This window comes from Triticum aestivum, chromosome 5A (assembly GCF_018294505.1).
Source record: "Triticum aestivum cultivar Chinese Spring chromosome 5A, IWGSC CS RefSeq v2.1, whole genome shotgun sequence".
NCBI classification, from domain to species: Eukaryota; Viridiplantae; Streptophyta; class Magnoliopsida; order Poales; family Poaceae; genus Triticum; species Triticum aestivum.
The window spans coordinates 664,787,857-664,810,973 of record NC_057806.1 but is presented as its reverse complement, the minus strand read 5'-3'; the positions used below and the strand labels follow the sequence as shown (position 1 = coordinate 664,810,973).

The window sequence follows — 23,117 nt, the reverse complement described above, 5'->3', positions numbered from 1 at the left end:
CCATCATCAGTTAGGCACCCGTTTTTGGTACCATCGATCGTTGTGCGAATGTGCACATTAGATAAGATCCGGACAGACAGTGGCGTGCATAAAAAAAATGGGTCTACTTGAACCGGAAAATCGTTGATCAATCATTCACATCTTGCAGCGTCTCGTTGAGCTGACCGGCTGCTTTGCTAATCAGATCACTTGCATGAGTTGGCTTGCCGCCGGAATTGGTCTGCTATAGTCCTCCAGGGATATGGTAGATCCAAGATGTACGGGTTGACAAGCAACAACACGCAAACGCAAGCTACTACTAGTACACACTTTTCGTTTTTAGACTTTCATTGTCGATCGCGTCTCGAAATAGTCGAAGGTGGCAGTGGGTCGTCGGTGAACCGACGGAGGCGCGTACGTACGTGTGCCGGTCGTCGCCACTTGCGTGCGTGGAGCAGCACACTTCGGTGATCGTTTTCCGGTAGCGTCAACTCGACCTATGCGAACCAACAACGAAGCCGCGCCAAGAGCGGCACCATACGTGGTGGGCCAGGGGTGCGTTTACTTGTGTCAAGCAGTGAAGCACATCTCCATGCATGCATCTCGCTCGCTCGAATGCGCCTACCTAAAAAAACAATCAACACCCAAAAATAGATTGTTTTCTTTTCACGAATGTCATTCTCTGATGAAACTTGGCAAACACTTAAAACATTTGTTATTCTTTGCCACCAACTTTTGTTTTGATTTTTTGAACTTTTTTGGAGTTGACTGTTCATGGTGGTATATCATAAGAGCTAAAACTCGGATGGACACTTAGCAACACTTTTGTGATGAATGCACGTGACATTGACATACAGGTAATGTTTTTCCAAACATTTTGGTATCTATATTTGCATTTTTCTGATTTAGTGTGAATTAGTTATGAAGTTTTCAAAGTGACGGCCAATGTCAAAGGGCAAAAGCACAAGACGACCAAAGTGGGTGGGCAAGACCGCGTGTTTTCAGAAACTAAGGACAATCATGACGAGGGGGGCACAACTAAGGGTATTAAACCAATTATCCCTTATATCTTTTGGTCGTGTAGAAGGCAAGGGGTGCAGCAGCAGCGGGCAACTCAGTCTTGTTATCCTCCGTGGTTGGCGACGCCCAAATCGAGATCTAGAGGTCTTCTCGTCATGGGTGTCCTAGGTTCCTTGTGGTGACACGGACGAGTTACCGAGCAAAAGCTCAACGCTCAACCATGAGGAAGTACCGCTCTGCTCTCAAGGATGTTGTGGTGGTTCTTCTTCTCGTACCAGGGCTTCTGACGAAAATTCTTGTCTCTCTCGGACTCGACAACAACGACACTTAGCTTCATATCCCCTCTCAAGGGTGTTATCGTGGAGGTTAGGTGTCCTAGGGCATGTTGTAGCATTGTATTTAGGCCTTCTCTGCTATGTTTTGATAACGTAGTCGCATGCGTTTCTATTGTTTGGTTGTATTGGATCAGCTTTGCAAGAGGACATCCTCACTATTATGTATCGTGAGGGCATGTACTTTGGTCCATACTTTATCTATGCGAGGCGAGAGGCTTTTGCGGACGATTTGTCTCATTGAAATCCTTTTTCTATAAGAATTGTTGAAATTCAAAATTTATCATTAATATTTCTCGATTTGAACTGGTCCGGGTTCGATCGTTAATTCGGCGACTAGTGACTTGATCTTGTCTGTTTAAACAGGCACTAGCTCACTGATCACATGGACATCAAAGCTGGCAATAATAGTACTAGTATACCCTGTGCATAGACAAGTCCTCGTAAAGTAGCAGCCACAAATGCAGTCCAACGCTTCATTTGACTTGACTCGCTCAGGCCCGTACTCCACTGGATGCAGACCGCCGGCCACTTCGCCGGAGCCAGCGGTCGACTGTTCAACGCACCATAGGGGCAGTCAATTTGGATGCGATGATGTACGTGTAAAAGTGGCGGCAACTTGCGTGTGTAAGCTAGGAGTACGCCACGTATACGTGCCCGGCAGGGGCGGTACATGTTTTAGCTAACAGTCTTGCTAAATCTTCTTAGTTGTTTGAGCCTTGATTATATCTCAGTCGATGCTGTATTCGTAAGATCTAAAATCCGGATACATGCAAAGATAAAAATTCTTTTTTTTCTTTCTTACTCCATTTATTATGAATCAAAGAAAGTACTTCCTCCGTCCCATAATGCAAGACATTTTTTTGACTCTAGTGACTTAACTAAGTCTTAGTTGACAAAGACCTAGACACATGCTTTAACTAAAGGTGCGCGTGCAGCAGGTAGAGCCCACGTTGACATCGTACATGCCTATCTTTGGTCCCTTTGAAAATGCTCTCTTCTCTTGGTGTATTAATGTAATTGTTTTGTCTGAGTTTGTACGTTAATGTTCTCCCTTCATAAAGAAATATCTTGGTGTATTAATGTAATTGTTTTTATCTAAGTTTGTATGTTAATGTCTCTAGTGATCTAAACGATCTTATATTTCTTTACATAGGAAATAGTTTACAAAATTATCATGCTTCGAATGGAGAATGGAGGATTCTATTGATTGGCCCGACCTAACCCTCATATTTCCCGGGGAAGAGATAGACAATTTTTTGTCGTTTTCAATCGTTTCCATGCCAACAGAATAGGCTCTCCATCTCGCCTTCCCGAGGAGGACATAAACCCTACCAAATCTCGAAGACACGTCACCATTGGTCCGGGCTGTTTACGGTTTATTAGATCCACACCCGCACCCGATAGCTTAATAACGGCTAATTACAGTGGATGTTTCGTGTCGGTTACCCTAAACGAAAACACTTGCATGGCGCTCCATTTATCGTCATGGAAGTGGACACTTCCATGATGATAATTTGAGAATTGTCATGAAACACTTCTACAACATCACAGGTATGTCTATCTTGATTATGTCATAAAATCGACATGAATGTACATCCATGACAAAAAATATGACCTACTATGATAAACACGTATCATCACAGAAGTTTTTTTTGTGTTAGTATCAATCGGGAATGAGAAGTTAACAACTTAGTGGGATGCATCAGCTCTTTTTCAGTTTAATTACTCGGTGAAGTCTATGAAACTAGTGATCTAGGTATGAAGTAGAGCAACTTCTCTTCGTGGTAAAAATGAAAATGGAACCAAAAAGCTGCAAGAATTGTGTAAATCCCCCAAAGTTAAACTTGAACAATCAAGCATATATTTTCATGTCATGGCTGTAAAAGGGAAAAGAAAAGATTTAGTGACGTGGGTTAGGTTTGACCCTTCAAGTAAAGGGAAATAAAGAATGTTTTCATTAAAAAGACAATGACTAGGGGAATTTGTTCAACTAAAAGAACGGAGAAATTATCCCTTAAAGTTGAAGAGCGTCTTCTTAACGTATCTAAGGTGTGGAAGCCCTTTTTATGCTCATCTGATTAAGGCAAAGATATGGTATACATAAGATAGTTGATCATATAATGCAAATTCTAAAATTTCATGATGGACTCAGGCATTTTCAACCATTTGCATCTCATAATAAATATGACCTCTTTCTTACAAGTTGCGGTATTTGCTCGTGGACGAGCAAACCTCTAAGCATGGGGGAGTTGATGAGTCCAAATTGCGTGATTATTTTGCTAGTACTTTTAAGCCTACTCAATAGGCTTTGTGGAATTTTATCACGTTTGCACACTTTTTTTGTCGTTTTTCTCGGGTAACGCTTTCTGGACGCACTAATATTTTATGGAAGAAATCCCAGGAAATGGTAGTGGAATCACGTATTTGAAGTGATGATCACCTACCATAAAAGCATCAAACAAAAAAGGCAAAGAAACAGTCGCCGTTGGGCCTCCAGTGCAAAAGACGACGTTTCATATGACCACACCCGCTCGTATGGGCGGTCGTATGGAGTCATTGCGTCCACTAGGTCAACTATATTCACCCCGTGAAGATGGATCATGGATCAGATGTCCAGAGACACCATAAACTTGTTTAGTTATTTTGATTGAAAATTCACCTATATGCTTGCCACATCATTTCCATTATTGTACTTCTGCTTTGGATCCCTCACAACTTGTAGGCATACTATTTGCACCATCCAAAAGACAAAAGATTGATTCACGTGCTCCCTGTGGGATCGATACTCTTACTTCGAGAAAGCTACAACTAAACCTTGTGCACTTGCAGGACATCACATGCAGCACTGTTGAAGTTGGCAAGGTGGATCGTCAGTTTGGGTTGAAGAATTTCATCATCTTCATCCAAGTCATCGCCATTTTAGTGTTGTGGTGTTGGTGTGCTCAGTGTGATCGTGTTTAAGGTGTAGTAGTAGTGGGTAAGCTCATCAACCAAGGTACAAGGTGAGCACAACTCTATGCTCGTATGCAACCAAACAACGTGCACTCGTATAACGTGTGGGGTGTTGAATGTGTGGGGTGTTGAATTTGTTGTATCCAGACTCCTATTTTCATTATGAAAATGGGGCCATGTGGCCCCTTTTATCGGAAAAGAAAAATAATGCGAGCAACCAAACACAATGTGTAGATGCGTTGCTATGATGCAGGGACATGATATGTAAGCAACCAATTAACATGCAGATGATGATTTTTTGTTTACATATACTCAACTAGGTCCTAATGGGACAAGTATGCAATGTGACTAAAATCGGTGTGAGCAACAAAACGCATCCCAGTAATCTCTCACAGTCACACACACCCAGCACGTCATCGATCAGATTCAATACCTAGACATGAAAGCCCGTGGCGGCCGCAGGCAGTACTCATGAACAACGGCACGCATTCGTGGTGCCCAAGAAAACCTTGTACACATGCGACCTGCTGGGCTCGCTTCTACAGTTCTAGTGAAGATAACACTACTAAAAAAAACCCTATTAGTGGCGCACCTATTTTCGTTAGTAATGGCGCATTATAGGTGTGCCACTATTAACACTCCACTAGTAACAGATAGTAATGGCGCATCTCTGGTGCGCCATTAGTAATCCAGATAGTAATGACGCACCTCTAATGCACCACTACTAACTCCTAGATGCTCCACTAATAGCCTTATAGATGCACCACTAGTAATAAAGGAAGGTGCGCCACTAATAAGGGCTGAAATGCGCCACTAGTAATGTATTTGGAAAACAAAAAAAAATCCAAATTTACAGAAAACAACCTATAAGGAAAATTAATTTAAAAACAAAAAATGAAATAGAATCATAATTTTTATTATAGTAAGAATATTACAATGTCTTTACAAGTATCCAATAAAAGAAAAATTACAAGGAAATAAAAGAAAATTTTAAAACTAATCTTCTAGTAATCTTTTCTTCTTTTTCTTTACTTTATCCCTGCAAAGAATGATAGAAATATGTGAGAATGAACATTGCAGAGAAGTGAAATTGAGCAATTATTTGCATCCAACATCGAAGATCTAAGATACCTTGAATCATAGACATGGGTCATTTCATGAAGCCAAGAGTCTATGCCATTCAGGATGCATACTTCCCTGTCACAAGAACTTAATTATTCAGTAAACACAATCCTAAACTTGGAAAACCAGCAAGTTGAATATGCATGCATCTTACCTCCCTCGGTTGCTTCCAGTTAGTCACTTGCGATCAAGATGTCCCTTCCTCCTTCCATAGTTTGTTGACAACCTTCAATCCCTGATTAGATTAGTAAAGGAAGTAGGTCAACAGAGGGGGTCTGAGTAGGAACCACAAGACGAAGTGCTATAGTTTATCAACATGGTCTGCTCTCAAAATCAATTTGGAATTCTCCAAGTATATTACTAAAATAAAGCTTCAGACTGCCACAAGTAAATTTCCAAGTACTACAAATTACAGTGAGTGATTCAGATAAAAAAAGAATGACTGGAAGATGGCATTAGTTGATGAATTTGCTCTGTGCCAGCCAACTTTGAAAACATATAAGTGTACCTATACATACATAGGAAACAGGTCATGCATCCGCCAAGAAAAGGAAACGTATCAAAATCAATACAGATCGTCTTTTAAAAAAACTGAAATCAATACAGACGGCAGCTAGTACAGATTGTCGCGAGAATGCCAGAGGCAAACTGAAACACACGCGAGAACTCTTGTTGCGAGAACGCCGTCGAGGGTGGGCGTCTTGAGGAAGAACTCGGAATGGCGCTGGTGATGCCCTGTGAGTCGTTCGACCACTCAAACGTGACCCGGAAAAACTGACTCCCCTGCCATCGTTGATTTCATCTCCCTTTTGGAAATATAAAAACTGTATAAATTACAAATATTGGCTTCGGCAAGAAAAGAAAAGGAACCAAATCTGCACTGCTTGTTCTTTTATTTTGGATTGAAATCAACAGTACAGATTGCAGGGACAAGGTCAAGAGGAAAACTGAAACGCACGCGGTGTAGGGAAGGAGATGGCGTGGTGAGTTCAGAGATGCAGGGCGGGGGTGAGAGGAAGGGAAAGGAGGCGACTGCTTACGGGGGTTGGGTGTGGTGGCGCTGACGAGATGGAAGGAGACGCCATCGTCCTTGGGCCGTCGAGGATCTTGTGGACGCCGTCGAGGACGGATGAGTTGAAGTCGCCGAGGTCGAGCATGCCGCTCTTGACCAGCACCGCCGTGCCGCGGATCTTGCCCTCCTTCCACGCCTGCTTGTTCTTCCCCGTCAGCCCGTGCAGCAGCAGCATCTCCGACATGGCTGCGGGCGCGAGGAGGGAGGGAGGGACGGAGAGCTGTGGAGGCGGAGGGCGGCTAGGTGGGGTGGAAGGAGTAGGACGCGGTGGCGGTGGTTGCCACGGCCTGTGGATCTGAGGCCTCGCTCCCTCCTAGGAAGAGACGGAGAGGGGAGAGGGTGGGGGCACCGGCGACGGGATGCAGGGCGGGGCGGGAGGTCGACGGTGAGGCTAGAGGAGACAAGAACGCCGGTGGGGATGGGGATAGGAGGTCCACGGCGAAGGCGGCGGGTTTGGAGGGGATCGATTCGAGGGAAGAGGAGGAGGAAGCGTTGTGTTGTGTTGCTTTGATTGGATTGGATTCTCTTCTCACCAGACAAAAATCCTCGAATCAGGGTCGGTCGGTGCAGCACATAGCAATGGCGCACCAGGGGGTGGTGCGCCATTGCTACACAAAAATGCCCACCTCCCCTGGCTTACCAATGGCGCATCTTTGCTAGGTGTGCCATTGCTATCTAAAATAGCAATGGCGCACCTGGCAAAGATGCGCCATTGGTAAACCTGGAAAAGGGGGTGGACCCGGGGAAAAATTAGCAATGGCGCATTGGACTAAAGGTGCGCCACTACTAAAAAAATAACAATAGCAGTGGCGCACCACCACCATGGTGCGCCACTAATAGGGATATTGGCTATAGCCATTTTTCTAATAGTGTAAGCACAAGAAATAAAAAAAATATGGGAAACCCTCACTTCTCATCTTAAATTCTCAGAGTTAGTAATACGAAATTCAACGCAAATTAGGGAGTAGGACAACGAGACGAAAGTGATTCCCCCGTAGCTCTTTTATTTCGCGAGGGCTCTGATCATGTATAGCTAGCCATGCATAGACAACATGACAGGCATGTTTTGGGTGCCCACAGCACACACAAGTTGTGAAGCAGTACGTGCATGACTGGGCACAGAGCAGGTTAGAGCAAACCTCCACATCACCATAAATTCCGAGTAGCCACTAGATTCAGCATGCCTGTTTAGGGTTCTGTACAGTACGTACCCGGCTACTACTGCTTGCCAATTGAAAAATGATTTAGAGCAAATTCCAGAATGCCATGACACATCTGCTTTTATGTCAAACCCACTGTTCATAACAGTATTTGTGCGGTGGTGCGCATGAGATAAGATCCGGATGAGGGTGGCGCCCATAAAAAATGGGCCATTCATGAACCAGCAGCGTCAACACGAACGAGCGACGAAGCCGCGGGCTACGAGCGTCACCACACAATATGTTAATGGATCGGGCCGGCCATCCCATCGGCCATCAGGGTGTGCTGCCAAGCAGATCTCCATGCATGATGCATCACGGGTGCACCTAGTAGCCACATAGATCTCCAGACTCCAGGCGTGATGCATCACGGGTGCATCTGTAAATTCAAACCTACCATTAACTTTGCCCGATCAGAGGAACCGGTCCGGATCCGATCGTTAATTCGGCGACCAGTGACTTGATCGCGTCTGTTTAAGCACTAGCAGCTCACTGATCGCATGGATCGACCGCTGGTAAGAATAGTACACCCTGTGCATATACAAGTCCGCGAAAAAGTAGCAGCCACGAATGCAGTCAACGTTTTATTTGACCTGACTCGCTCGATCAGGCCCGTACTCCACTGGTTGAAACGCCCACTTCGCCGGAGCCGCCTGGTCAGACTTTTCCACGCACGACCGACCATTGAGCAGTCAAAGTTCGGATGCCACGCCGTCGCTCGCATGCGGACGTACGTGTGCAAGTCGTCGCAACTTGCGTGCTACAGAAATTCAAAACAAAACAAAAAAACTTGCGTGGCACAGTACGAGACTACAAGCGAGTAGAAGCGCACCACGTATGCCCGTGTATCTGCAGTAACGGAACCGTGCACGTTTTGGCTAAACGTGCGCATGCAGCAGGGTGCACGTCCACGTCCTGCAGGTTTAAGTATATAATGTAGCTTACAGTAATTAACCATGCATGCTTCGAAATGAAGCACTGCCTGCCGGGCGCCGGCGACCTGATCCACCACCACCCGACGCGCGGCTCGCCGGCGGGAACAGCCAGTCGCGCGCGTGGACCTCTCGCCTCTACCAACGTGTGGCTACGTGTAACCGTGCTCCGTAAAACCGTGTTGGTTTTACCTTTACCTTTCTCTCGCCCGCACACACGTCGCCGCCAAGACATGCGTCGCGTCATTTTCTCCAAATAACTTTGGCGCGAACGGGTCTCCGATCGAGCAGCACCAAATCAATCAACCCAACGAAAGTGATCCGACGTCACAAAATTCGATCCCCCGAGAAACTGGCAGCACTTTTGCCGTTTTCTTGCCGGTCCCAACGAACTCTCCGTCCCTCCTAATTTAATGTCAAAAAAATATAAAAAAATCTCCGCCTGCATTGATGATCCCAATAACCAGCAAGCTGTCCTACGGGATCATTCAGGAGCTTTTAGAGCTGCTACTTGTCATCTCTTTGATGGAATCGCCGATCCGGAGGTTGCTGAAATTTATGCCTGCAAACGAGCTTTATAGGTGGCGGCCGAACTCAACACATCCAAGCTGTTGTTGGAGACGGACTGTGCTAATCTAGCAAAGATGTTGTGTGCGCAAGAGAAAACTCTCTCTGCAGTTGGACCTTTGGTGGAGGAGATCAAGGAGAGGATGAAAATGTTCCAAGAAGTGAAAGTGTCTTGTGTAAGGCGTAGTGCTAATGCTGCTGCGGATAAGTTAGCTAAAGTAGGGTTAAGTGATAGACTGTGTAAGGTTTGGTTTGCCGTTCCCCCAGATTGTATTCTGGGCATTGTGTCGGACGAGATTCCTAATTTCTTTTAATTAGTCAATAAAGCGGCAGTAGTTGATCCTCAAAAAAAAAAAGAACCAGCAAGCTAGCCGGACGCGTCGGTTTTTGTCCTGCCTAAGCTAGGAGTATCTCCAAGTAACCTACGCGGGACAAAACTATGGCCAGATAGACACTAGTCAAACGATCGCAACAAGAAAAAAACTAGTCAAGAAAAATACTACAGATTACCTAAAGAAAAAAAATAGAAAACCAAAACAAAATACTGGTAAAGTGACCGTCCCCGTCAAAAAATACTTGCCGACCGACCGGGTGTCCCCCGTCGCCCCGGCCCGGTGCCGGCCGAGCACCCCGCCCAGAGCGCCATCACTGGATCAACCACCCCGTCCAACCGCGCGCTACGAAACATCGGTCGTTTCTCACGGTGCAATCTCAGCCGGAAACCGGCGGTCGCGCGCATCAGCTGTAGCCTGTAGGTCTCGGGCTCCGCAGCGCCGCTGCCGAGCCACCCGGCCGGCGCGCACGCACGCACGCGCTTTGACCCGGCCGCCGATAAAAGGCCCCGCGCGGCAGCTCCCTCCTACCCGGTTGCCACACCCACAGTCTGCCACAGCAGCAACAAGCTAGACATACCTGCGTGCGTACGTACGTTTTCGTTTTCCTTTCTTGCTCCGGCCGGCCGGCCGGCCACGTAGAATAGATACCTGCCCAGGTACGTACCTCGTTGGCTCAGACGATCGGCGGTTGGACTTGGGTGCGCGCCCTGCCCTGCTCCGGCCAAGGAAAGAGGTTGCGCTAAAGACGGGCGGATGGCAAAGGACGACGGGTACCCCCCGGCGCGGACGCTGCCGGAGACGCCGTCCTGGGCGGTGGCGCTGGTCTTCGCCGTCATGATCATCGTCTCCGTCCTCCTGGAGCACGCGCTCCACAAGCTCGGCCATGTAAGTCCCCTCACTCCCGCAACAAGAACAAGAACAAGAACAACCAGAACCAGAATCAGCTCATGGCTTCCTTTCCTCCCTTGGTGCGTGTAAGCAGTGGTTCCACAAGCGGCACAAGAACGCGCTGGCGGAGGCGCTGGAGAAGATGAAGGCGGAGCTGATGCTGGTGGGATTCATCTCGCTGCTGCTCGCCGTCACGCAGGACCCAATCTCCGGGATATGCATCTCCCAGAAGGCCGCCAGCATCATGCGCCCCTGCAAGGTGGAACCCGGTTCCGTCAAGAGCAAGTACAAGGACTACTACTGCGCCAAAGAGGTAACTAACACAAACAGTTTCTTCTTCTTCTTCTTGTTGTTTTCCTTCCTGATTGGCTTGGCCTGATTGGTGTGGTGTCTGTTTCTCCTGCAGGGCAAGGTGGCGCTCATGTCCACGGGCAGCCTGCACCAGCTCCACATATTCATCTTCGTGCTAGCCGTCTTCCATGTCACCTACAGCGTCATCATCATGGCTCTAAGCCGTCTCAAGGTGAGCCTTTCTTTCTTTCTTTCCCGTGCTTCCAGATCCTGCGCGGTTCCCGGGCAAGGTGGCGCTCATCCTACGTCTGTCTCAGTTAAACTGCTACCAATCCTTAACCTGCTCCGGCATAATATTCTTATTCCTCCCCCCGGCAGATGAGAACATGGAAGAAATGGGAGACAGAGACCGCCTCCTTGGAATACCAGTTCGCAAATGGTCAGACAATTTTCCAAATGAAACCTCTTCTGTTTTGATGCATTTACAGAGGCAGGCATGATCAGAGCGAGTGAACTGATGATATGTTCTTCTCTTTCCCGTGCTTCCAGATCCTGCGCGGTTCCGCTTCACGCACCAGACGTCGTTCGTGAAGCGGCACCTGGGCCTGTCCAGCACCCCCGGCGTCAGATGGGTGGTGGCCTTCTTCAGGCAGTTCTTCAGGTCGGTCACCAAGGTGGACTACCTCACCTTGAGGGCAGGCTTCATCAACGTACGTAATACCCCAAAAGCCCCCTCTCCTTCTAGCTCCGTCGGCCATTGCCGCGACGCTTCTGAAATAAGTACTGTTCCAACACCAATGATCACATGCTCTCTCTTTCCATGATTCTGCGCAGGCGCACTTGTCGCAGAACAGCAAGTTCGACTTCCACAAGTACATCAAGAGGTCCATGGAGGACGACTTCAAAGTCGTCGTTGGCATCAGGTAGGTTGCATTCCATGGATATGATTATACAATTGTCGTCAGGCTCCATATGATATTGCTTAGCTTCCATATGATACAATACTATCAGTTTGCTGCGTCATGGTCTTTGCCCCTGCTGGTCCTTGTTGCATGATCTTGACACATTTGGCCTCTTTTCGCAGCCTCCCGCTGTGGGCTGTGGCGATCCTCACCCTCTTCCTTGATATCGACGGTATGGACCTTGTCTTTGCCCCCTTCTCTGTTGCCTTGCTGCTAAAACACTTGTAATTTATTTGTCTCGTAACCACCGTTCATTTTCTAACCTTTCCCCCCTTTCTTTCTGCTCATAGGGATCGGCACACTCACCTGGGTTTCTTTCATCCCTCTCATCGTAAGTGCGAATTTCTCCGCCGAAAGCAACAGCCAAACCCCATTTGATTGCAATGCGAAATCACACCTAATAATAATTCAAATTGTCATTGTCCATCTGTCTTTCCCAGATCCTCTTGTGTGTTGGAACCAAGCTAGAGATGATCATCATGGAGATGGCCCTGGAGATCCAGGACCGGTCGAGCGTCATCAAGGGGGCACCCGTGGTCGAGCCCAGCAACAAGTTCTTCTGGTTCCACCGCCCCGACTGGGTCCTCTTCTTCATACACCTGACGCTGTTCCAGAACGCGTTTCAGATGGCACATTTCGTGTGGACAGTGGTACGCCGCGGATGAACTTGTCAGTTAATAATATGGGTGTCAAGGCACCAAGTGCTGCTGCTGATGAACTGCACTGACAGAGATTTACCTGTGTCGCAGGCCACGCCCGGCTTGAAGGACTGCTTCCATATGAACATCGGGCTGAGCATCATGAAGGTCGTGCTGGGGCTGGCTCTCCAGTTCCTGTGCAGCTACATCACCTTCCCCCTCTACGCGCTAGTCACACAGGTAATAAAACCGTTGATGAAGATCTCTGAACAATTGCTCTGGGAGAGGAGAAACAGCAGCCTTAATCATCTGTGTGCGCTGGCTTTGTACGCAGATGGGATCAAACATGAAGAGGTCCATCTTCGACGAGCAGACAGCCAAGGCGCTGACCAACTGGCGGAACACGGCCAAGGAGAAGAAGAAGGTCCGAGACACGGACATGCTGATGGCGCAGATGATCGGCGACGCAACACCCAGCCGAGGCACGTCCCCGATGCCTAGCCGGGGCTCATCGCCGGTGCACCTGCTTCAGAAGGGCATGGGACGGTCTGACGATCCCCAGAGCGCACCGACCTCGCCAAGGACCATGGAGGAGGCTAGGGACATGTACCCGGTTGTGGTGGCGCATCCTGTACACAGACTAAATCCTGCTGACAGGCGGAGGTCGGTCTCTTCATCAGCCCTCGATGCCGACATCCCCAGCGCAGATTTTTCCTTCAGCCAGGGATGAGACAAGTTTCTGTATTGATGTTAGTCCAATGTATAGCCAACATAGGATGTGATGATTCGTACAATAAGAAATACAATTTTTTACTGAGTCAAAAAATTTAACCTGCTAAGCACAAACAAAAACCCTCTCATCTCAATAAAAATACCAAATGGCAATCAGTCTCATAACATAAGAAAGAGCTCTGAAGAAAATAATCTTCATCCCCCAAAAGGTAAATGAGTGCCACTAATATATCAAGCTACTGGAAGGCACCAGTACTCTGACTCAACTGGAAATCTAACCAAAAGTACATTGCTTTTTGGGAAGAAACAATCTATAGCATAACCTGCGTAAATCATTAAAGGAAAAAAGGTATTCATCATCCATAGGCTAGTCAGCTTTGACACGAGCTCTTCTCTGGTGAGCAACTATGAGGATCAGCGATACTAACATGCCAATCACATGCCCAGCAATTGCACCATAAGTGACACATATTGGCCATTCCTACAAAAGATAAAAGGAAACAGGCATGAGTTGCAAAAGCAAGGTGGGGACAATAACAGCAGGCAGTCAATTGTAAGGCACAGAAAAGGTAGTCTCATCCATGTGCCGGTAAATACTTCATTGAAAATAGAATGCATGGAAAAAAATGGGGGTGGTAATATAGACTAGTTCCAACAGCAGCATTCAACACACGAGAGAGCATCAGACAAACTAATGCATTTTGCATCACCGCTCTGAATAGTTAGTCCACGAGCTAGTCTTTAAGTTATCATGTTACCTACTGGATATGCATAAACATCTCTACAAGATCCCGTCTTTTATGATGCTCGTCCGGTCGTCCCATAGGTATTCAAAAAAAGTCGCAGTCAGTATCTTTACCTGCCAAGATCTCTCCCAGTCAAGGGGCATAGGCCAAGCACCAAGCCACGCTCCTATTACAGCTCCATGAGAAGGCGCAGAGATCATGTAGTCCACAACATTGGATGATGTGCAATAACTGACATACAAAACACAAATCAACTAAAGTATCAGTAAGCACAGGGCAATGACAATAGAAACTCTCTATGGAATGAACTCATCACAATAGCACTTATCTAGGATTCAGGAATATACATAGTATGAGAAAGCGCGTTCTGCCAATCCACTTTGGATGCTCCAAAGACACATGCTGCTGGAACAAACTGCAATGCCATGCATTTAGCTTGTCATGCCTCAGTTATGCAAGTACATTATAGTAAATAATACTACCTCTAACTAAATGTAAGACATTTTTGCCGTTCAATTTGAACTGCAAAAACATCTTAATTTAGTTACGAATTGAACTGCAAAAATGTCTTCTATTTACTTACGGAGGTAGTAATTGTCAAGAAGTATGAGCACAAGACCAGCAAGTCTAATATTTTTCAGTTGTCAATCTTGTTGTGCTGAAGTACTCATTCAAGAATAAGTAAAAGCACAGCAAATGCCACTTACTGTGAACAGCGACATAAGACTTGACCAATAGATTGTCGCTATCCAGTACCTAAAAATGTGAAAATCGCATCAGACAAGGCATTAGTTTTTGACGAAGGACAAGACACTGTTGGTATGAGTCTTTTATGTTTAAATTGACATATCCTTGTGCAAGCCCGTCAGATGAGGTATTATAAAACACTAATGTTCAACTAACATTGTACATGGTTATTCTAGTGATGACTCCTAATTAGCGTGCATCACGGGGACTAACAACCATACATGACCTTGTCAGCGGGAACTTACTTGATTCCAACAGGCGCGCCAAGAACAATAGCACCAAATGCATTTACGAATGCCCCTGGCAGAGAGAAGAAGCATGTAGCATAAGGATAAATAAATGAAAAGCAGAAAGACGGGCAGGTCCTAAAATAACTCAGCCTGGCCTCTTGCATTCCTAAAGAGCAAATCAACATGTATTAGTAAGTCGTGAGTACTAGCTAATGACTAGGATCCAACATTGAGTTTTTTGAACGCGTGATATCCTACGGGCACTCGTGTTCTTCACATTGGATGGACAGAAGGCTCTCGAGCAAACGCAACGGATGAATGTGCAAAGGCAGCAAGGAGAACTAACCTATGGGCAAGCCAAGCAATCCCCGTGCAGCAGCCTTAAGGAACTGCAATCGAAGAAACACAATCACCTTATTATATCACTGAACAAAAATATGATGTTTGGAAGCAGTTGATGCAACAAACCGAGCAGCGTTTGGGATCTCGCCGGAGCAGACTGAACACCACGATGACAAGCGGCGCCTCACAGACCTAGAGAAAAAGCATCCGTCCTGGTCAGAAGACACGTGGGAAGCGTTGTTGGGGTGAGAGATGGGGAAGGGAGGTTACCACGAGGAGGCGGAGCGCGTGGGCGGGGTCGGAGACGAGCGCGCCGCGGCCGGCGAGGGAGTGGGCGGCTGCGAGGCCGGCGAGGCAGAGCGCGTGGGCGGCCAAGGCGGCGAAGGCGCTGATCTGGGCGACCTCGGCGCCCATGGCGGGGCCGCGCGTGGAAAGTCTAGTCTGCCTTCGAGGTGGGACTGTTGGTGCTGACCGACGGCGAGCTAGGTCGTGGCAGCCGCGGAGGAGCGAGGAGGCCGTCGAGGCCCAGAGACAGGCAGCCCTCTCTGACTCTAGCGCCTACGGCGAGGCCCACAGCGGCGCGTGACAAAGGCTGGGCAGCGCCGCCGCACCGGGGGGTCGGAGATGGAGCGACGCCGGCGGAGGTAGCGATGCGAGAGAGGGGGGAGAGAGACGGTGAACCGGTGGAGCCAGACCGGGCACCCAGTCGGAAGTCGCAGCAAAGTGGTCCGGTCGCACCGCCCAGTGAGTCACCTGTCTTCTCCCACGGGCACACGGGTGACGGGTCCGACCGAGCCGGACGAGGGTTTAAAGCCTTTCTTGCTCAGGTCCAACCCCATCTCGCCGCGAAACCAACGCCCCGCGACGCGATCTGGCCGCCGAGCATGGCGACACCGCTCCGCCTCGCCGCGCTCCTCCTCCTCGTCCTCGTCGCGGCCTTCGCCTCCGCCGCGCGCGCTGATCTCGTCATCTCCAGGGCGGATCGGAAGGTCAGTGGGCCCTCCCCCGCTCGCTCCTCAGATCTCAGGACCCGCCGCGGTTGACGTCTCGGATCTGATGGTCTTGTGCGACCTTCTCTCGCGTTTTGCAGGTTGATTTGACTTCGCACATCGTCCGCGTCCTCACTTCGCTCAAGGTACGCTGTTGCGCTCTACTCCTGCTGTGGGAATTGAATTTAGTCGTCCAGCTCAGTGTTCCATCCTGTTAACCTACACAAGTACTCCCTCTGTCCCACAATACAAGAGCGTTTTCGACACTAGTGTAGTGTCAATGTCAAAAACGCTCTTATATTGTGGGAGGGAGGGAGTAGTAATATTTTTGTGCGTGTCACGTTTTGCTGATTGATATGCTGCGATGTGATTCATGTAGTTAGCATTTCATGAATCTGAGACCTTCGTTACTTCATGCTAATGGGCACTGCCTCAATGGTCACCAGTATCCACAAACTTATTCTCAGAACTGAGAAACGTACAGTCTCAGCCGTGATTTTTTTTTACCAGAATGTAAAATAGGTCACTGTATTAGACTATCGGTAATAGGGGCTATATAACTAAAATCCTTAAGTAGCTTTATTCTAATACTCTGTTTGTGCTTATTTGTCATGTCAGAATGCTGCTGTTACTTATAAACCCATTGATTTCAGGTTGAAAATGCCGGCTCCGAGCCTGTCTCTAAAGTCTTGCTGGCTTTTCCCAACATCCAAGCAAAAAACCTGGCAGCGATCAGAGCATTCGGCACTGAGGGAAAAGTGAAGGGTCTCAGTAGTATTCTTCCGATTGAAGTTGTTGAGCCTTCTGGTGTTCCCCCAGAACTGACCTTCTTTTCAGCATCGTTGCACAAACCTTTGACAAAGGGGAAGATTCTTCACTTAGATGTCTTGACCGTATTTACACACTTTCTCCAGCCGTTCCCAGAAGAGATCACCCAAGCCGATTCGCAGCTGGTTGTCTTTCAGGATAGCTCTCACTACCTGTCTCCTTACCCTGTTAAGGTCCAGACGCTTAGTATCAGATTGCCTGGTGGAAGGGTTGAATCATACACAAAATATGGAAACACAAAACTTGTGGATTCCGAGCTTAAATATGGACCGTATGAAGATGTTCCCCCGTTTTCTTACAACCCTATTATTGTGCACTTTGAGAACAACAACCCATTTGCAGTTGCAAAGGAACTTATAAGGGAGGTTGAGATATCTCACTGGGGCAATGTACAGATTACAGAACATTACAACATTGTTCATGGTGGTGCCAGACTGAAGGGTGAATTCTCCAGGTTTGTCTCTGTTCTAAATTGGTGTTTTAAGTAGCTCAACTTAAGAAGTCATGTCCAGAAATAACTAATTCCGTGTTTCTATTTGTAGGCTTGACTACCAGTCTAGACCTTATGCAAGAGGGGTTTCATCATTTAGGCATCTCATTGCTAGATTGCCTGCAAGGGCCCACTCTATTTATTACAGAGATGAAATCGGTAATATTTCAACATCACACTTATGGAGTGATTCTAAGAAGGTGCTGCTGCTATTTATTTCATTTATTATGGTTAAATTTCCCAACAAAAGCGCAACGCATGTATGTTGAATGCTTTTGCATGTCCAACAATCTTATTGCAGACCCAACTGGAAATTGAACCGAGGTTTCCCTTGTTTGGTGGTTGGCAAACAACCTTTACCATTGGTTATGGTTTACCTCTTCAAGACTTTGTTTTCAGTGCTGATGGAAAGAGATTTCTCAATATCACATTTGGTTCTCCAATGGAGGAGATTCTCATAGAAAAGCTCATCGTAAAGGTATGTGGTCAGTTGCATCAAACCAGTATCATCAGGAATATGGGGTTTCATTTCCCCCCTTTTCTCTGATCTACTGAGTTCCACTGTTCCAGACCTAATTTCCATATCATTTGACTTTCTTTCGTATTGACATAAAATCTGTACTTATTTAGGAAAGCCCCAAGCTCTAGATCCTCTTGACACACACGAAAACATCATTTTGGCCATGTTTCCCTGAACTTGACATCAATCACTATTGATTTTATCTGTGCGGGTGCTTCCAGTTATGTGAATAATTTCGCATCACTCCCCTCTTACACTTGTATATATCTTTCTTTTCGGACAGGTCGTTCTACCTGAAGGTTCAAAGGATATTGATGTTTCAGCTCCATTTCCAACAAATCAATGGCAAGAGGTGGTCTATCATTGGATGATAGATAACTGAATAACTAGCTCATCCTATTCATCGTTGTAACAGAAGTGATGTGTGGTGCAGGTGAAGTATTCACATCTTGACATTGCTGGAAGGCCAGTTCTAGTCTTGGAGAAGCCTGATGTTATTCCAGAGCATAATTTGCATTTCCAGGTTTGTCTTCAGAACTATTGTCGTGCCAGTAGTTTGCACACTTGCATGATGAAAATTCTAAACTGTGTGAATTGTTGGTCAAACTGAATAAATAATCTGTAAAAGGATTATGCGACTAGTTTCACATGAAACAATACTTTTCACATGCAACGATACTTAAAGCTGCTACTGGAAAGGTTTTTGTTATCAACAATGCTTTCTGTGAGTCGTTTGTGTACTGATACCTAAGCAGTGTTTTATGTGAAGTTGTGAACTGTAGCTAACTATTTTTTCCTTTGCAATATGCAGGTGTACTACAAATTCAATAACATCTCGTTGCTCATAGAGCCGATGATGTTGATTACTGGCTTCTTCCTCCTGTTTGTTGCATGTATTGCCTACATGCACACTGACATGTCAATCTCTAAGAACTCTCCTTCTTATCTGGCAAAGCTGCAATGGGATGAGGTACAATTACTTTAAGCCTCAAACTTCTCCAAGTTATTTAGATCAAGGACTCAGGAAAAATATACAAAACTGAAACTGAACAGTTCGGGGTGCTAGAAGGGCAAGGCCAGTTTGATAAGTTAACTGAAACTGAACATCAAGTTTTGTTCAATATAAAGAAAACAAGCATGTACTTGGAAAGCCATGGAAAATATTATTATTGCAGATCAAATTTGAACCTAAAGATTAATATTTAGGAGCCATGACTACTTTTTAAACCGGATTGTCCTTAAGTTTATGGGTTGGAATAATGAATAATGTTTTTTTCCTTGTAAGTAAAGAGCTTGTGGTCATCTTTGTGCAGTTTTTTCTGTACTGTTTTGATTATATAACTTTAGTATTGTGCAGTGCTGATTTCTGATGGCTCTTTTGTTCTCCTGGTGCAGGTGCAAGCCACTGTTCAGCAAATCCAGGGTATCTTCGGCCAGTGCTTAGCTGTTCATGATAAGCTAGAGACATCATTGCACGATTTGTCTAGGACTGGAGATGCTAAATCTTGCAAAGCAGCTCGTAAAGCAGCTGATGCACAGTTGAAGGAATTAGCGAAAGAGCTGAAGCCACTGTGGTTATCTGTACAGTCATCCCCTCAGTCTTATCAGATATGGCCAAAGGTTTGCTCACCAAGCTTCTGCGACCGCGTTTATGTTGTATATAAAAAAAATGAAATTGAGAAACATATTTGACCTTGCCATGTCGTGCAATCTCAATCTTGACTACCTTTCCGCATTTATTCTGATGCCAAAAATAAAATCATTACTCTTTGTGTATTGTTGCTGCAGCTAGAGGACTTGGTTGCGAAGGAGAAGGAGTTGCAGGAGAAGCTCATGGCAAGGCATGCCACCGTGGTTGACAGCGTCGAGAAGAAGCAGCGCGGGCAAGACATAGAAAACCGGATTGCTTCCCAGCAGCAGAAGATCGCTGCGCTGAGGCAAGAGGTCGAATCTCTTCTAGAGTACCTTAGCGAGATATGAGCGGACCCGGTCTCGTTCCTATATCATTAGTGATTAGACTGAAGGTCTTCGTCTGCACTTTTGTGTAGATGTTGTGTTGGTAACCCATTATCCTAGTTCCTGAGGCTAGGTTTTGAATAGACCGTGTATAACATGATATAAGCACCGTAATCATTTTGGAACTGATTAGTTTTTTTTGTTTTGCATCATGATAAAAAGAAATCATGCGGAACCACCCCCCCTCTGGACTCCTTTTTCTTAAGTGGTAGCATAATTGTTCCAGATTAGTGGTGCATTTGCATGGGTGCAGTTATCATGGTAGTACTGATGCATTTCTGTGATTCCCATCATTGCCGCGGCCAGACGACATGAATTGAAGTTATGGAACTCAGTACCCTTTGAATCGAGGCGTGCTTTTTTGCAGGAACGTCACTCTTGCACCATTACAGAGAGCAAGTGGTGAGTGGTTTGTAGATTCTCTTTTACGTGACTTTTGCAGGAACGTCACTCTTGCACCATTACGTGTTGTCCTTTGCTAGTAGAATGTGTTGTCCTTTTGCAGGAAGTACTTTTACGGAGATTTGCTTCAAATGGTTGGGGTTAAGCCCTTTGCTAGCAGTGACTGAGTGCCCATTTAGAGTTGGGCCACTAATGCTGATTTCCACAACAATAGTATGTATTTCCACAACCTAGTTAGTCGATGCTGAGTTAATACTACAACTGTATCTAGTTATGTTAGATATGGATGAAATTCTTGTTTAGATTTGTCTAGATACGGATGTATCTAGTTATGTTAGATACGGATGAATTTTGGGACGGAGGGAGTAGGTATTTTGTTTAGCCAGATATATATAGAAAGGTGGTGAGCAAGGAAGCCAACCCCATCTTGCTCTGCTGCTTGCTCTGGAACGAACTCTGCTTCTTCATGGCTGCGTTGGATGGAACCACGGTTCCTTTTCCCAACGCACGCTATACAACAACCACCACTGGTCCACTGATTGGGGGCAGGTGTGCGTGCGGTGCGGCTACTTGTAGGCAGAAGCTTCTGCTACCCTCCATGTCGTGGTGCGTGCGTGCAGGTGCAGGTGATGATCTGGCTGCCATGGATCCGTCCAAAGTCGAATCATCTACGAGTATCTATCTCCTGCGATGGCTCGCTCAAAGCCAGAGGACATCATCATGGCCATCCCCGTACCGATCTACTCCTAGTTAGGAAAAGCAAGCAAGAAAGAAAGACACAATGACACAATGACAGGGGGAAAAGAGCAGAGCATCCCGTTCGCCACCGAGCTGTTTTGTGTCCTCTTTTCTTCTCGGCCTGTCATGATTTCTTCTGCACCGCACGCACAAGCGCGGGCAGGCTTTTCTAGCTCGGCCGCGACACGACGGAGAACCGGCGCATTCTACCTCATCGATCGACTCGCCGACTGAGTTATGCAAATGGCCATCGAGGAAACAGAGACAAAAGCCCAGAGCGTCCCGGCACTACTAGGGAAAATCTTATACACAGAAATTTAACAGTAGCGCGTGTCAAATAAAGGCACTAGTGCTAAATAGCAGTAGCGCGTGTCCGTAAACCACGCTACAGATACAATAGTAACAGTAGCGTGTGCGCATGAAAACGCGCTGCCACTAGTATCCCCTTTGCTACCCCCGATAGGCTATGCATAGCAGCAGCGGTCTTGAGGAAAGCGCGCTACCGCTAGCACATAAGTAGCAGCGCGTTTCGCGCGGAGAACGCTACTGTTAATGGAAATAAAATAAAATAAAAAAACAAATGGAAAAGTAAATGAAAAAGAAAGAAATTGAAAAAGGAGAAAGGAAAAAATAAAATGTAGAGCAAAATAAATGAGAAAGCGGAAAAAAAGGAGAAAGACGTAGCAGTAGCGTTTGTTCGTAAGAGGCGCTATAGCTAACGTAGCTGCAGCGCGTTTCCTAGACCCCCGCTGTAGAAACAGAAAAGGAAATAAGAAAGATGAAGGAAATTACATAGCTATAGCAGTAGCGCGTTTTGCGAAAATCGCTATAGCTAACTTAGCTATAGCGCGTTTCGCGAAAAGCGCTACCGCTAAGTTTGACTTAACCAAAAAACCGTTTCCCCCCGGCCACCACTTCTCCCCCAAATCCCTCTACCCACCCCGCCGCCGTCTTCCCGATTCATCGTCGCCCCACTTCGCCGCCGTCTCCTGCCGACGCCGACTCCCCCGGAGCCACCAGAGCCGCACGCCATCGACACCACCGGAGCCGCCCCCAACGCCATCAGAGCCGTGCGGCCTCATCAACGCCACTGGAGTCGCAGTCGACGCCACCGGAGCTTCCCTCGACGCAACTGCCTCCCTCGCCGTTAGCGGAGACGCCCCCGCCTCCCTCGCCACCACTGCCTCCCGCGCCACCATCGGAGCCATCCTCTGTAAGCCCCCACCCCTCCTCTGTCTATCTCTAAATTAGTTAGGTTAATTTAGTTAGGAAAAGAATTTAGTTAGGTTAATTTGACAGAGATGCCCCTGCCTCCCTCGCCGTAGGAAAAAATTGTATATGCTTAACTAGGGCAGTAGGGTTAGGGTTGTAGTGTTTAATTACAAATGTTAGGAAAGTAAGGTTTAACTAGATGTTAACTAGGGTGGTAGGATTTAGTTTAGAGAAAAAATCAATATAAAAATATAAATTTCTATTAGTGTTGCAAGTCTAGTAGGTTCTTAATTTTTAGTGAATTTTTATTAGGACAAAAATGTAGGACATAATTTGAGTTCTAGGTTCATAATTTGAATTCTAGGGTTCATACACTAGGAGATGCAAATTTGAAGTGGTCATGATATATGAAAAATCCTCAATTGTGTTTGCTCATTGATCATAATCGACATTGAAGTGGTTCGATTGTGCCCAAGTGGCCTTTTGTTGTTTTCAGGGATTGAAACCGAGTGGCCTATGTTTTGCCAGAATGTTGATTCATTTCCGTTCTGGCAAAATTCAGGTTCTTGATTTGTTCACTTTTTAGCAAAGGTCATGCCAAAAATTTTCGTGAATTTCGGCATGACTTGTGCTACAAACTAGGACATATCGAGTGCCTAGGATTTGCCGCACCGGGAAGGAGTCAATGTTCCTGCAAAACAATAGGCCTTTTTATGTCATTATTCATTTTATTAGGTCTAGAATTAATTGACTAGATTTAATCGTAGGAAACATGGCTAGCAACGATGAAGGACAGGGTTATGGTGAATGCGACGACGTCTACCGAGCGTCAG

The 23,117-nt window shown here is 46.5% G+C and overlaps 3 protein-coding genes across 3 annotated transcripts; 2 read left to right on the top strand and 1 right to left on the bottom strand.

The window, feature by feature from the left end:
- The first annotated feature begins 9,863 nt into the window (after window positions 1-9,863).
- Window positions 9,864-13,144, top strand: LOC542879 (protein MLO). The gene is made up of 11 exons (XM_044527925.1): window positions 9,864-10,398; window positions 10,496-10,714; window positions 10,808-10,924; window positions 11,071-11,131; window positions 11,242-11,402; window positions 11,527-11,615; window positions 11,777-11,826; window positions 11,945-11,985; window positions 12,095-12,304; window positions 12,404-12,532; window positions 12,627-13,144. Exons 1-11 carry the CDS (start codon window positions 10,267-10,269, stop codon window positions 13,020-13,022), a joined length of 1,605 nt encoding a protein of 534 aa, XP_044383860.1. The 5' UTR covers window positions 9,864-10,266; the 3' UTR covers window positions 13,023-13,144.
- LOC123105784 (phosphatidylinositol-glycan biosynthesis class F protein) lies at window positions 13,137-15,804 on the bottom strand. Its single transcript, XM_044527927.1, has 8 exons — window positions 15,360-15,804; window positions 15,216-15,281; window positions 15,094-15,136; window positions 14,763-14,817; window positions 14,478-14,526; window positions 14,118-14,185; window positions 13,884-14,001; window positions 13,137-13,505 (listed from the first exon to the last, which is right to left on the bottom strand). The coding sequence occupies exons 1-8, from the start codon at window positions 15,501-15,503 to the stop codon at window positions 13,392-13,394; spliced, it is 657 nt and encodes a 218-aa protein (XP_044383862.1). The 5' UTR covers window positions 15,504-15,804; the 3' UTR covers window positions 13,137-13,391.
- A 44-nt stretch (window positions 15,805-15,848) lies between these two features.
- Window positions 15,849-20,064, top strand: LOC123105783 (dolichyl-diphosphooligosaccharide--protein glycosyltransferase subunit 1A). Its single transcript, XM_044527924.1, has 10 exons — window positions 15,849-16,078; window positions 16,180-16,224; window positions 16,732-17,360; window positions 17,449-17,596; window positions 17,698-17,874; window positions 18,200-18,268; window positions 18,350-18,439; window positions 18,728-18,886; window positions 19,312-19,536; window positions 19,705-20,064. The coding sequence occupies exons 1-10, from the start codon at window positions 15,974-15,976 to the stop codon at window positions 19,894-19,896; spliced, it is 1,839 nt and encodes a 612-aa protein (XP_044383859.1). The 5' UTR covers window positions 15,849-15,973; the 3' UTR covers window positions 19,897-20,064.
- The last annotated feature ends 3,053 nt before the right edge of the window (window positions 20,065-23,117 follow it).